The sequence below is a fragment of the Dermacentor albipictus genome, chromosome 2 (genome assembly GCF_038994185.2).
Source record: "Dermacentor albipictus isolate Rhodes 1998 colony chromosome 2, USDA_Dalb.pri_finalv2, whole genome shotgun sequence".
Classification (NCBI taxonomy): domain Eukaryota; kingdom Metazoa; phylum Arthropoda; class Arachnida; order Ixodida; family Ixodidae; genus Dermacentor; species Dermacentor albipictus.
This window is the reverse complement of record NC_091822.1, coordinates 134,600,360-134,613,752: the sequence shown is the minus strand read 5'-3', so window position 1 is coordinate 134,613,752 and position 13,393 is coordinate 134,600,360. Positions and strand designations below refer to the sequence as shown.

General features: G+C 45.9%; 1 protein-coding gene across 6 annotated transcripts in view; it reads right to left on the bottom strand.

Annotated features, from left to right (window-relative positions):
• The window catches only part of LOC135917996 (microtubule-associated protein futsch-like), a 302,288-nt gene that overhangs the window by 55,953 nt on the left and 232,942 nt on the right, over positions 1–13,393 (bottom strand). For all 6 annotated transcript variants that reach the window (XR_010569510.1, XM_065451680.1, XM_065451688.1 and 3 more), the window contains exon 3: positions 11,489–11,954. Coding sequence is in view for 5 of the 6 variants with exons in the window: in XM_065451680.1 (XP_065307752.1) it covers positions 11,489–11,954 (466 nt within the window). In the remaining variant the exon portion in view is untranslated. The remainder of the gene's footprint in view (positions 1–11,488; positions 11,955–13,393) is intronic.

Genomic DNA, 13,393 nt, shown 5'->3' with positions numbered 1-13,393 from the left:
GTTGGACGACGGCATGGGCCAGCTACCTTCGAATTCATGCCGTACTCCAATCTTGGCAAAGGACCACGGAGGATGGGATTGAGCCCCCAATCCTGACAGGGGGAAAGAGGCCAGTAGACAAGAGAAAGTGAGAGGAGCACTGAGGGCAAACCGCGTACACAGTGAAGCGGTGTGAAGTTAACGTGCAGTATTGTTAAAGTCTATATTCTAGGCTCGTTACACTCAGGAACTCCATAAACACAGAAAAGCTTTCTGCGCCGAGTTCCTTTCGGACTGCTGGCCTAGCCAGTGAAGGGTCGGCTATCACACGTGTCACAAATATACTCCGCAGACTACGAAATTCAAGATGAAAAATAAGAAAGCTAGCAAACAAAAAGAATAATAAATTAAAAAAGAAGGAGACTAGCCTACAATTGTCCTACTAAAGAAATGCCCTTATCAGAGCAAACCATATTAGAATGCGGACCTCATTTACTTAGGGATCAAGAGGAGACAAAGGCGCTGCTACAGAGAAATCCAGGAGAAGAAATGCCCAAAACTTGAGTAATTCTTAAGAATATATTTGCTCAAACGGCTGCAGCCTGTATTAGTGTTCATTTTGCTATACGTGATCCTGGGTTGCGATAGCGTGCGGTGATCGTGACCGGCTGCGATCGTGTCTGCGTTTTCGTCTGTATCTCTCTCTCTCTAGTTTCTTTTTCTTATTTTTCTACTTCCACCTCACCCGTCTCCCCCTGTGTAGGGTAGCGAACCACATTTTGCGTTCTGGTTAACCTCGCTCGTTTTCTCCTTTCTTTCTTCTCTCTCTCTTTCTTTAGTCAAGCCTCACTCACAACATGGGAAGAAATACGCAAGTCTACTCAAAGAAAACAGTTTAAGGGACAGCAAAAAAAAAAGGCTGGCTCGAACACAACAGAACTACAGTAAGCATAATGACGTTGACAGTGCACCAACGACGATAATGACACTGAAGACGACTGGCGCGGCCAAAACTGCGGCCACGCGGCGATAGTACGTAGGTGGTAAGCGCACGATGACTCTCGCGTATTCAGCTGTATAGGGTTTAAATATTCGCTTCATTAAAATTTCACGCAGATTTCAACATGTGCGTTCGATCTACATAGCTATTCTTGACAATTTCTTTTATATATTTTGTTTATTTATTCAAGATACCTGACACGCCCGAAGAATTGGCATTGGGTAAGGGAAAAAAATTTACACACTATAAAGAGCAAACAATTATACAAAATTACACAATTATACAATGCTTTGTTAATAATATTACAACGAAGAGTCAAGTTTGCACAAACTCTAAAATTCTAAGATAAGAAAAAAAAGCATACAAGAAGCAACGTACACAAGAAGTTTTTTTTTTTTAAGTAAGAAATGAATGTTTATACCATGACGGAATTTTTCTTTGTTAGCTTCAGCTACCAGTATATCGGGAAGGTCGTTCCACAAGCGGATAACACGTGGAAGCGCAGATGAGTTAAAAGCGTCTGTTTTGCCGTAGATGCGCGTGAAAGAAAGATGATTATGGAATCTTCCTGAGGTGAATGGAGAAACTTACAATGCTATTGGTGATGGCCTCGGTCCGTGCACGTACTTATGAAACAGCAATATAAGTGCTACATCACGACGAGTGTTCAAAGAAGGAATTCATAGATTGTTTTTAATTTGCGTTATACTTTCGTTCCAGTTTCTTTCTTTTCCTCAGTTTTGTTTCTTCTAAAAGAACGTGAGTGTATATACGACAAATTTTTGCAATTTTTCCGCTAAGTCATAACGCGTTATTTGCGTGCACACTGCACTAGAACATCATCCCTATTAGTCATCAGCCCAGATAGGCACGAAGACACTTCTAGTGCGTTTTGAGAACGAGTAGCTTGCGCGAGTGCTATTGGTAGCATGGTGTTAGGAATGGCCGTACGGGGTGGCAACGTGCCAGCTTTCAGCCCGCTGCACGTGTTCCAAGCCCACCAGACAGGGAGCCCTTCCGAGAACTGCGGATGACCGGCAGCCACGTGGCGCGCGGTCAGCTCAGGAATGTGGTACGGAGCACAGTTCTACGAAGCCCTCGGTCGTCGACACCGAGAGCTATGCGTCACCGAGAGCTATGCGGCACCGAGAGTTCTACAAAGCCCTCTGACGTCGGCTCCGGAGCCTTTGTGTGTGGGCGCTCGAACTTGCGTGCATTAGTGTGTGTGGGTTGTACTGCGGGGCGGCGGCAAGTTTACAATGATTGGACGAACATTCCCGACCACTCGTGCTCCGTCCACGCCGAACGATGACGTCGAACTATGACGTCAAGCGGAGAGCTTATAAGCAGCGTTTGCCGGCTGCTAGAATGTGCTCGTGTCGTGCTCGTCGTTGGGAGCTGAGTGCTCGTTGTTATGCTCAAAATGTAGTAGTCAGCTGTGTGCTCGAATGCTGTTTGCTGAATGTTAATCTTGCGGGCTCCATATGGGAGTCGCGCTAGACTGCCGATGTTTGTCTTGTCTTAAAATATGTTAATAGGTAATAAATCCTGTCCACCGAATTCATCTCTACGACCTTCGACTCCTTCAAATGGTGGCAGCGGCGAGGTAGTCCGACGACTCCTACATCTGCTTGACAGCCGTAGGATCGTCCGACGAATCTAATAATGGTGCCTTTCAAGCGCGCGAACGCAGTCGACGCGGGTTTCCTTCTCTCTGAACATTCAATTTCCCCTGTCCCCTTCACCTATTAGGCCGAAGTGTCATCCCTAGTAAAGCGCGAACTCTCCCGCTTTTCTCTTTTCCCCGCGCAGTTGGCCAACCAGACGCTTTTCTGGTTAACATTTCTGTACTGTCTGCTTTTGATCTCTCTCTCTCTCTCGTCATCAATAAAAACAATCGAGTTAAATTGCCACAGCAGCAACACGTTACGTCTGAAGTGCCAGCAGTGTCTACGAAGAATCAGCAGTGTCTGCTAAATCACTGAACCAGAGAATAAAACAACCCACTCGGCACCTTCATGAGCACTACGACCGCAAATGCTTCAACGACATCAGCACTGGCGAATTAAGCGCTACACAACGGTCGTTACCTTTCGTTTCCGAAATTACAGTGACACGCCAAAACAGCACTCGTACGTTACGTGGGATCGCAGCCAACAACAACAAGAACAACAACAACAAGAAAAGCAGTTGCCACCTACCGCACTCGGAGACCTCGCGATCGTAGATTTTCTCTCGCGCATTCCTGTTACAGCAATCCAAGCGCTCCGCCCTTCCCCCACAACACAACACACGTACCAGCGTTGCTGCTGGGGAGCCGCCAAACTGCACTCGCTGTTCGCCTAGCTCATGTCTCGACAATTAACGCACGCACAAGGGCAAGACGAGAAACCGACGTGGTGAAGCGGCACAGGCATTCTTGTCTCCCGATTGAGCAACAACGGACGTCAAGAAAGGAGATCAATCACGGCCGCACAGTGTCAGGCACAGTCAGAGGCATTAAGTGACGCCCGGCAAGTGTCAAACGACGAATGACGTCATTCGCATAGCGATCTTTTACCTCCGCGTCACAAATAGCGCGGCATCGGTGCTTTCGAGATCCCACTTTTTATGCTGAGCGATCGCCAAGCACTGAACGCGCTTTCCCTAAATGTCGCAGTAAAGGGCACTGCACTTTAATGCATTAGCAATACTGCACGTTACGAAACAATACTGGAGCGGCGCTTTAGGAGGGCCCAGCAGCATTTCAACCTGCCGCTAAATGTTACGAAAATGAAAGCGCTGGTAAGTGATCTTCCCTTATAAGAACACCACATGTATCAAACTATACAAGATATCCAGTAGTCTGCCCATAGTTTCACGCAGTGCTACGCTACGCCTACCGTTAAGAGAGGATGTGCCGCATCTGTCTCTGGCACATGTGTCCCAGCGACAGATCTGGTACGAATACACAAATACCTAAAAACTTGTACTGGAGGAATAGCCGCCGCCGCAGCTCAATTGGAACCGCATCGCAAGCGTAATGCGGAAAGTGTGCGTTCGGCTGCCATCGACGGCCAATTTATCTTTTCCTTTATTTCATCTCCCTTTTCCTTCGTATTAGTGCATTACAACTAAACCAAAGTTACTTTCCTTCCCTTGGGTTCATAAGCTGGTGATAAAAAATCTAAACAGCCCATCGGTTCCCCTTCTTCTCGTCCATGAGTTAACAAGATAACGCCGACAATTAACCACGTGTTTTGTAAATCACGCGAGTCTGGTAGCGAAGTATAATCAAAGGAAACCGAAGGAGGTCAACTAGAGGCATTTCTGCTTGGCTAAGCTGAGCCAAAGTCTTAGGTCTGCGCATAATTGACACGCCACCACAACATATGCTATAGAAGAAACGTAGACTACGGCAGATGCATTTTGTGTTCTATTTTAGCACGGCTGTAAGACCAACGCTGTCAGTTATGGATAATGTCAAATTAAGAAAAGCGTCCATCAGTCACAGCCTCATCTACATACCCTTTCACATTCGTACTCCTCCCAAATGCCAGTCAATCAGAAGTTCGGGGAATAAATCGTAAAATTTAACACGGGTGCACGTGTATACCTTTTACCGCGCTACATAAGGCTGTTCACGCATTTTCGCCTAAGCAGTGCGCAGTTCAGACTGCGATCTGTATTTGTTTTCCTCAAACCACGGAATTCAGCTCAGCCTAGGTGGGGCGTTTCATACTTTGCCACACGAAGCTTCTTTGTTAAAGAGCTAGCCAATTATATTCTTGTTTAAAGAATTTGTGTGTCCTTGCTGTTGCAGCTCTTGTATTGTTGCGTTGAGCCCGGAATATTGATTGCTCATTATCTTGCTATGTCGTGCGAAGGAGAGCAAAATGTATAAATAACCAAATAAATGTCAATTAATAACGCGCTTTAAGCAAGGACGTCACATATGCATTCCACCCTACATTCATCCACAGTAGGTTCCGCGTGTACGAAACTCGGAGGGACCGAAGAAATCCACCGCCATTCCACCCTATGAAAGCGGATGTAAATCGAAGCTGTTGACGACGTTAGGCAAGCGCGACGTTAGAAGACGTTAGGCAGGCACGACTACCACAAGCAATGTACAGGCGCCGACAAAAGTGGTATACTTCACGCAGCGGGAGCCGGAGCAGCGGCACACTGCATCGCGACGCCATCTACATTGACGCGAGTCAAGCGACATGCCTGCAGATAATAAAGGGCACCCAGTGGCTGCCTCGATCCCAGATGCTGCCTGTAGATGGCGTTGCGATGCAGTTTGCTGTTGCTCCGGCTCCCGCTGCGTGGAGTATACCACTTTTGCCGGCGCCTGTACGTCACGCGCGCACGCATGTGTGCGGAAGTGCAGCGTGCATGCTCATTCCTCTAGGCCATGTGTTAAGCGCAAGTGCCTTATTGAAATAGTTGACTTTCTCAAAGTAAATTGCGTCAGAAAATTTGCAACATACGACTTACACAGAAGCTGCAGACATCACTGCTTCGGACTGTAATTGGAATATACGAAAATAACGGCACATTCGCACGACAATATCACCTGATGACGTATCTCACGACGTCATCATGTCAGACGTGAGATCAAGCGATGACGTCTTCGTGAAGCGATTACTTCGCCTTATGGCGTCACATGATGCCTCTTGGAAAAGCAGCACACTCTGCGCTTCCCACTTCTTTTTACTGTCTCAGATATCGGCCCACACAAGTAGAATTTCTGACATCGAAGGTCGACGATTTAGAAAATAGAAGTAGGCGGAATAACCTAGTAATTTATGGATTCAGTGAGAGCTTTTATGAATATGCTAAAGCACTTGAAGCAAAAGTGCGGGACGGTATATTTAAGAATATCCTAGGAATATAAATTAACTCAATAGAACGAGTTCACAGAATCGGTACAAAGCAAAGCCAAAGGACACGCCCCGTTATTATCAGGTTATCTAACTTCGCTCAGAAAAACAAAATATTATCAAGATGCTTCAAGCTGAAAAACACCCAGATTTCAATATACGAAGATTTCTCGAAGAAAGTAGGTGACACACGTGCTAAATTATGGCGTTCTGCAGCAAGTGACAAGGCGAAAGGGGCAAAGGTATCGCTGACACTCGATAAACTAAAAATAAATGGCAAAACCTTTATACGGAATGAGTTTGAGGACCGAAGAATTGAACTATCTAAACCAATTGACAACTTCTGCACACGTTGGCCCAACAGCTCGTAATGGCACGTGACAACAACGTACTAAATGTATCGCTGAATGCGCGCAGCATAGTCAATAAGTTCAGCCTACTTGAAAGCATAGTTGCAGCACATCAACCGCACATCATAGTCACCACGGAAACCTGGCTTCACGAAAGCGTTCAGGATTCCAAAGTGTTTCCACCTTCTTATCGGCTCATACGGAAAGACAGAAAATCGCAGGGGGGGGGGGGGAGGAGGAGGAGGAGGAGAGAGAGATGTAGCTGTCACAATCAAATCTAACATAAAATTCACAGTTTTAAACAGCATACGTGACCATGAAAGCGTATGGTGTAAACTTACATTTAATGGAAAAAGCATATTTCTGGGTGGTGTGGACCGACCTCCGATTGGGCCCCCTGAATACCTAAACGTTATGCGCGATTACATTACACCACACTAACTCACATTCCAATATTATCATCACAGGTGATTTCAATTTACCAGGAATCAATTGGACTAATCTTTCGCACAACAGCTCTGACGCGAGAAGTGCCGAGTCACTATTGTTGATGCATTTACTTTCTCTCTAGACCAGCTAGTTTCCGAACCGACTAGAATAGCTGGTCCGTCATGTTCTGCGCTTGATCTGATGTTTGTAAGCAGCCTATTTCGAAATAACACATTAAACGTTGAAAATTGCATTCCGGACCATAAAATGATTGTATACACCTGCCCAATTTTAGGAAACCGTGAACGCGTTAAGATATCGATTGCTGTTATCAGGGATTACTCAAGAGCGGATGACAATGCTATCTCAGAATATTTGAACGCCTGCCTTCTGAAGTTTTCATTACTTCATGACGTAAATGAATTATGGTTACGTTTTAAGCCTACTGTACATTTTTGTGAAGAAAACTACATTCCCTTTAGAAAGAAACGAGTGAACAAAGAACATCCTTGGGTATCGCGCGAAATAATACATTTAAAACGACAAAATTAAAAGGAAGTGCAGAAAGAAAACCACACGTGACCTTCAAGCTCTCGTGCGCTGCATACAAGATAAGATCCGAACGGCCAAGGAGCGTTTTTTCACTGTTACTCTGCCTTCTTACAAGACGAATAAACCACAAAAATTCTGGCGCTACCTATCCAGGGAGCGGCGCACCGTGTCGCAGATTACTGTTTCAAACGAGACAGTTGCTCAACCTAACGTCAAGCAAATTTAATGAATTTTTTCAATCTGTATTGAACAGAACAACATTTAACGGCCCCTCTCAACCGTATCAGTTGGACAATCCAATGCCTGAAATAGATATCCACCAAGAAGGAATTTTTCGGCTCTTGCAAAAACTGGATGTAAAGGAACCCTGTATCCCTGATCTTATATCAAACGCATTTTTTTAGGAAAAATAAGCTTTGACGTCAAAATACTTATACGTAACTTACAGACGATCTTTGGAAACATAAGTGATACCTGACGACTGTCGAAAGGCCAAAGTAATGCCTGTGCACAAATCTGGCTTCAAACTCGACGTAAGTAACTATAGACCTGTTTCATTAACATGTGCATCCAGTAAATTGTTCGAACATATTATTTATAAGGCCATAATATTACACTTAAAGAATAATGACCTTTTATAGAGCCGGCAACATGGATTCCGTTCAGGTCTAAGTACTATTACTCAGTTAGCTGAGATAACCCATGATATAGCTACCGCAATAAATAACCGAAGCCAAATAGATGCCATTTTCTTAGATTTTTCAAAGGCCTTTGATGTTGTTCCTCATCCACATCTTATTACTAAACTAACTGCCATTGGTGTACACGAGAAAACAGTATCATGAATAAAGAACTATCTCGAAAACAGAAAGCAATGCGTAGGTGTGAATGATATTATATCTGATTACATCGTTTTTTTGTGGTGTTCCACAAGGCTCGGTTCTTGCGCCCGTCCTACTTCTGATCTACATCAATGATATTCGTTCATGCATTCAGCCGCCTATTCAAATGCGGCTATTCGCCGATGATTGCGTAGTGTACACAATAGTGAATATCAGAGAGGATCAGGTAAAACTAAACGATCCGTTAGCTGCTATACAAAATTGGTGCAACAAATGGGGGATGAAACTGAATGCAACAAAAACTACCAGTCTCTCCTTCACACACAAGAAAAATGCGTTTCAGTTTACATACACAATAAACAATATACCACTAAGAAAATTCGATGAGGTCACATATCTCGGCGCCACTCTTACAACGAAATTAAATTGGGAAACTCATATAGGAAGGAAGGAAGTAAGGAAAAAGTAGAGAAGGAAAGGCAGGGAGCTTAACCAGTTTAGCTTAACCGGTTCGCTACCCTACACATGGGAGAGGGATGGGGGTGATGAAAGAGGGGAAAGGGGGAGAGAAAGCACATAGCACAGCACACACACATTGTCCGTTAGAGTCCATCAATCTGGCATGGCAAGTGATATCACTGTCACAGCCGCTTGTCCAATCCCGTCTCTTTCAAAAACCGTTGGACAATCAAAAACTCATATAAATAACATATATGAGAAGACGCTAGGTAAACTACATTTCTTGAGCAGAAAACTTAGAAACACACAACCTAGTGTTAAATTAAATGCATACAGAACCCTCATTAGACCCGCTTTAGGGTATGCTGACATTATTTGGGCCCCGCGCCAGAAGTATTTACCCGACAAAGTAGAACGCATATAGAACTTAGCATTGAGATTTTTATATTCACAATATTCGCGTCAAAGGAGCATTACGAACACGTGCGTCAAGGCTAACGCTCAACCACTGGGTCAACGTAGAATGATTTCCAGATTAAAATTTCTATACTTGCTTTATCACGGCTCCTATCGAATACCACAAGCAACATACGTTCAAGCGCCATTCAAACTTTCTGCCCGAACGAATAATAATAAACTAATACGGCACCATCCCAACCATAATAACACTCACAAGTACTCTATAATCCCACACGCCATTTCCGATTGGAACATGCTACCCTTTAGAGCTGTAAACTGCCCATCTGCCAACGCATTTATTGACAGTATTGAGAATCTGGAATTCGAATGGTGAAGTTACCAGTATTTCATATGCAGCCTCTGTCGATGCATACTTATGGTAAATGTTGTTTCTCCTGTTTCACGAACCGCTCATTTAAGCAGAGTGTATGTACTTATTGAGTATGTTCATTTTTGTGTGTGCTAATGCTTTGCTGGATACAGTAGTTTCACTTTCTTCTCCTTATTTCGTATTGTATTCCATGTTGTAACCACTCCTGCATGGGCCCAACGAGGGCCTTCAGTATTGTGCAAAAATATGCAAATGTGGAAATGTAGAGAGTAATAAATGTGATTAGCTGAGAACTCAGCTTTAGGGGTTTCTTCTTTTTCATTTTGTGTGTGCAGATATTCTAAAATTGTCAGATGAAGTGCGCATTAGTATTTCGTAAGCTATTATAGAGCAGTTAGCTGCAGTAAATGCTGGCTAAATGTACTACAGCGCAAAATATGCACAGCACCAATATATTCCATAAATAATCGGAGCCTCACATCTCATGAATTTTTTACAGGTAAGATGTAGAAAGCACAATATGTTTCCTTCTGTTTCAACAAAAAAAAATATATAAGGGCTGCCGTTTCCTCCCCCTGCGCTGACCGTGGGCTGACCGGGTGACTTCGCGCTCCGCTTGGGACTTCACGCGCCCCACAGGACTGCAAAATTTGGCTGACAAGTTCACAGGAGCCCACGCTATCCGCCCATTGCGCGTTTTCAACAAGCCCCAGTGGTGGTTCAGGACCCCTTTAAGCGAAGGACAAAAACGTCCCTAAGGATCCTTTTATTCAAAAAGCTTCGAAGCATTTTGGTATTACGTGGTAAAGAAAAAATGGCCAGGCTTAGCTTGGTTAAGCTAAGAATGCGTTGCATATTGCGCGAGGTGGGGCCCAGCTTTTCCTCCGGCTGTCGTGACGTCACGTCACGTGGTTGCGCTAAAGGTCAATGGTGGCTGCCCGGCCGCGCCCAAGGGCTGAACTGAGTGATTGCAATATGCAACACATAAAAAACTGCGAACTTACTGTGCTCTGCTTCTATTACTGTAGCTCATTTTGCGCAGGGTACAAGCGCGAAAAAGTTCCCGATATTTCTGCGCAGTCCTCGCGTTCAATACAGAGATACAAACTTTCAAGTGCGAGCATCTCTTGCTGTCTTGTCAGAAACATATCCCGTACCGAGCAGTACAATCAATGTCTTCGTCAATAAGAGCGTAGTCTTATCCACGAATTCGACCGATAATAACTCTGCCTCCTCAGACCAGGCAACAAGGGCGTAATCTGAGGTATAATATTCCTGGCAGTGGGCTGCGAAAATTCCACCTACTCCGCGGTGCTCTCTTCCTTCTCAGCAGGAATAATTAACTGCCTAGCGAAGACCTCACGATGGAAACCCCGCAGCGACTTCGAAATCTTGATTTTGCATTAACGTTCCCGTAAACTGCTTGTTGAGTTCGATTCAGTTCATAATTGATAACATCAGAATTTGACATGTTTACCGAATGTTTCCTCTTCGATACGCCGATGACGTATGCAGTAGTTTCGGTTAAAGTTCCGGTTAACCAAATTCTCTACAATATTAGTTTTGTTTAAACCAAGTTTGCTAACATAGTGGCTAGGGGACGACAACCAAATTTTGTAACGTTGTTCCGTTCATTCGGCATCTCCATTTAAGCGAGTTGTGTTTTTCCGTGTCCCTTGTATTTAAAACTTCTTGTCAAGTTCTTGCTAAGAGCGTGTGTGTGTTTGTTTCTCTAAGCGACTCCAAATTCTTTTGATTACTGTTCTCTCGTTCAATGCTTTTTGTTTGTTCTCAGCTGCGATTTCGTCATAGCGGGTTTTTCAACATCCAAACTCCCCATAACGTCGCAAGTGAACGAAACAACACCACCACATTTTGTTGAAAGACAGGCGCGCGCTCAGACGAAAGTAGGGATGAAAAAAAAAAACCACCTCCTTGGCTCAGGTGCTATGGCGTTGCGCTGTGGGACACGAGGTCTGGGTTCGATGCCGGCTGCGCGCTCAGAGTCCCTAACTACGGCATCCGTCGTAATCAGACCGTGCACGTCAAACCCCAGAATTGAATTTAATGTCAGTAGGAACGAAAAGGTCAACGCAATACTACGTTCCATTCGTGCTTTTCGTGCCTACTTGTGCCAGTGTACGCACGTCCGGCGTTTAGTAACGACCTACCAAGTTGCTCAACGTTCAGTCGCTCTAAGCGACGCCCCACCTTCTCACCTATATGAGGGGCCTGTGCGGGCGGCGGAAGAGGCGGAGGCGTCGGCTGGCCCGAGCTCCTTTTGGACGTCTCCTCATCCGAGCTGAGCTGGTAATCCACAGTGCTTCCACTTTCGGCGCCGCCGGTGTCTTCGTCCTCTTGCGAAGCGGACGCCTTCCAGCGGGACCGTCTACGTGGACCGTTGCGGAGCGGGGGCGTCGTCACCGCTGCCGACGTACCGTCACCGTGGTCGTCGACGGACAGCCGCCCTGGCCCCAACCTCGTGGCACCACCAGCCCTGTCTTCCTCGTTGCCGTCCCCCGCAATGGGCGTCGCCGCAGTGGCTGCTCGCGCGTTGGGTCGCCTGCCCGGCCTTCGGGAGGGCGGAGGCGAGTCGCCCTGAACGGGCCTCAATGGCGGAGGCTGTGTCACGCCCGAGTCGTCACCTCTCGTGGAGTCCCCGGGTGTAGACTTTCTAAGTAGGCCCTGCGACGAAGAGGTCAGCAGTGTCACTACACGCACTATGAACGATGGTGAAAGTCTTAGGGTACATCGCAGTGTTTGCGGCGAAAGGGCGCTGTGACAAGTCTCGAACGAAAGATAACTCCAGGACGGCAGGAGATGGAAGTGCCGGACTGAAACACTTTTCATGAACCTTTGCTTCACCGCTAAAAAGGTTTATCTCAAAAGTTAGTAGCCTAGTACGCTAGCAGAATGACTAGAGAGAGCTATCTAGTGCAGTTACGAACATTTCATAGCACCTCCGCGTTGGTGGGCTTGGTGGTGGGCGGTTACATTAGATTTCCTTTAATGTACCCGCATATGCGGCCACTCCTCGCAATAGCATACAGTATACGCGAGAATAGTCCATTCCACAGAACTGCAATATACAGTCGCAGTATCGACCGTAAGGCAAAGCATTCATTGCAAAAGCAATGAATTGGACAATCACACAAAGTCAGAATCATAGTTTTAGCGACCTCATAAATTTAAGTAATTCGTTTAGTATTTGAACAAACAATAATGGCACAACCGTATAGGCAAACATTAACAGATCTCCCGCGAAGACCTCCATTACTCAATGACAGCAAGTGGTCGCGGTCAGAAGAGTTTGCCGCAGGGAGCTAACGCTTCGTGCTGCTGCTCGCTTCACGATTTCAACTGTGCCGCGTCTCAGAAGATCAGTGTGCGCGACCACCAACAGTAAGTGCACGGATAGTCAGCGCGCATGAAATCACTAGCCATCTCGGCTCGCCCTTAGACGTAGCACCCACTCACTGTACGTTACCTCCAATATAAGGCGAGCGGGCAGGGCCACGCGGTGGGCAATATGCATCCACAGTGGGGCTAGGGATGAAGAAGCCCAATATTGTCCCTCAATATGCGCTGGATCACGTGATCCACAACATTTGGCCCGCGCGAAGACACCAAGCAACAATCCTTCACGGCTCACCGTGCTCGCACACTTCCCCTTGCACCCGTAGCATACCGCGCACGGGTCCCCCGCTGCTCGCACACTTTAACATCATGGAGACGGCGAAATTCGCCTACAGTGTCCATTGCTATCACAATAAGAGAACGCCGTTGGTGTCAGTGTTTTGCACACACGTTCCGGGTGGTACCTTGCTATCACGTGGTGAAAAAGGGCTGCGTTCTATATGGCAAGCCTTCATACTCAGAAGCATGGGGTCTGTACTTCCCATTTGTCTCACATCGGCCGGACGCAAGTATAACGGTAAAATAAAGCAGGTTAGAGGTAAAGAAGCAGGCTTGGAACAAGCGGCAATGTTGACGACGAGCTAATAGGCTCCAGTCACTATCGGGAACACACATTAGTTCAGAGTGCTTGAATTTCCTTTTTTTTTTCCCTACATTAACAACTCATCCGCGTGTGGAGCTGAGCAAACGGTTTAATTTGTGCAACC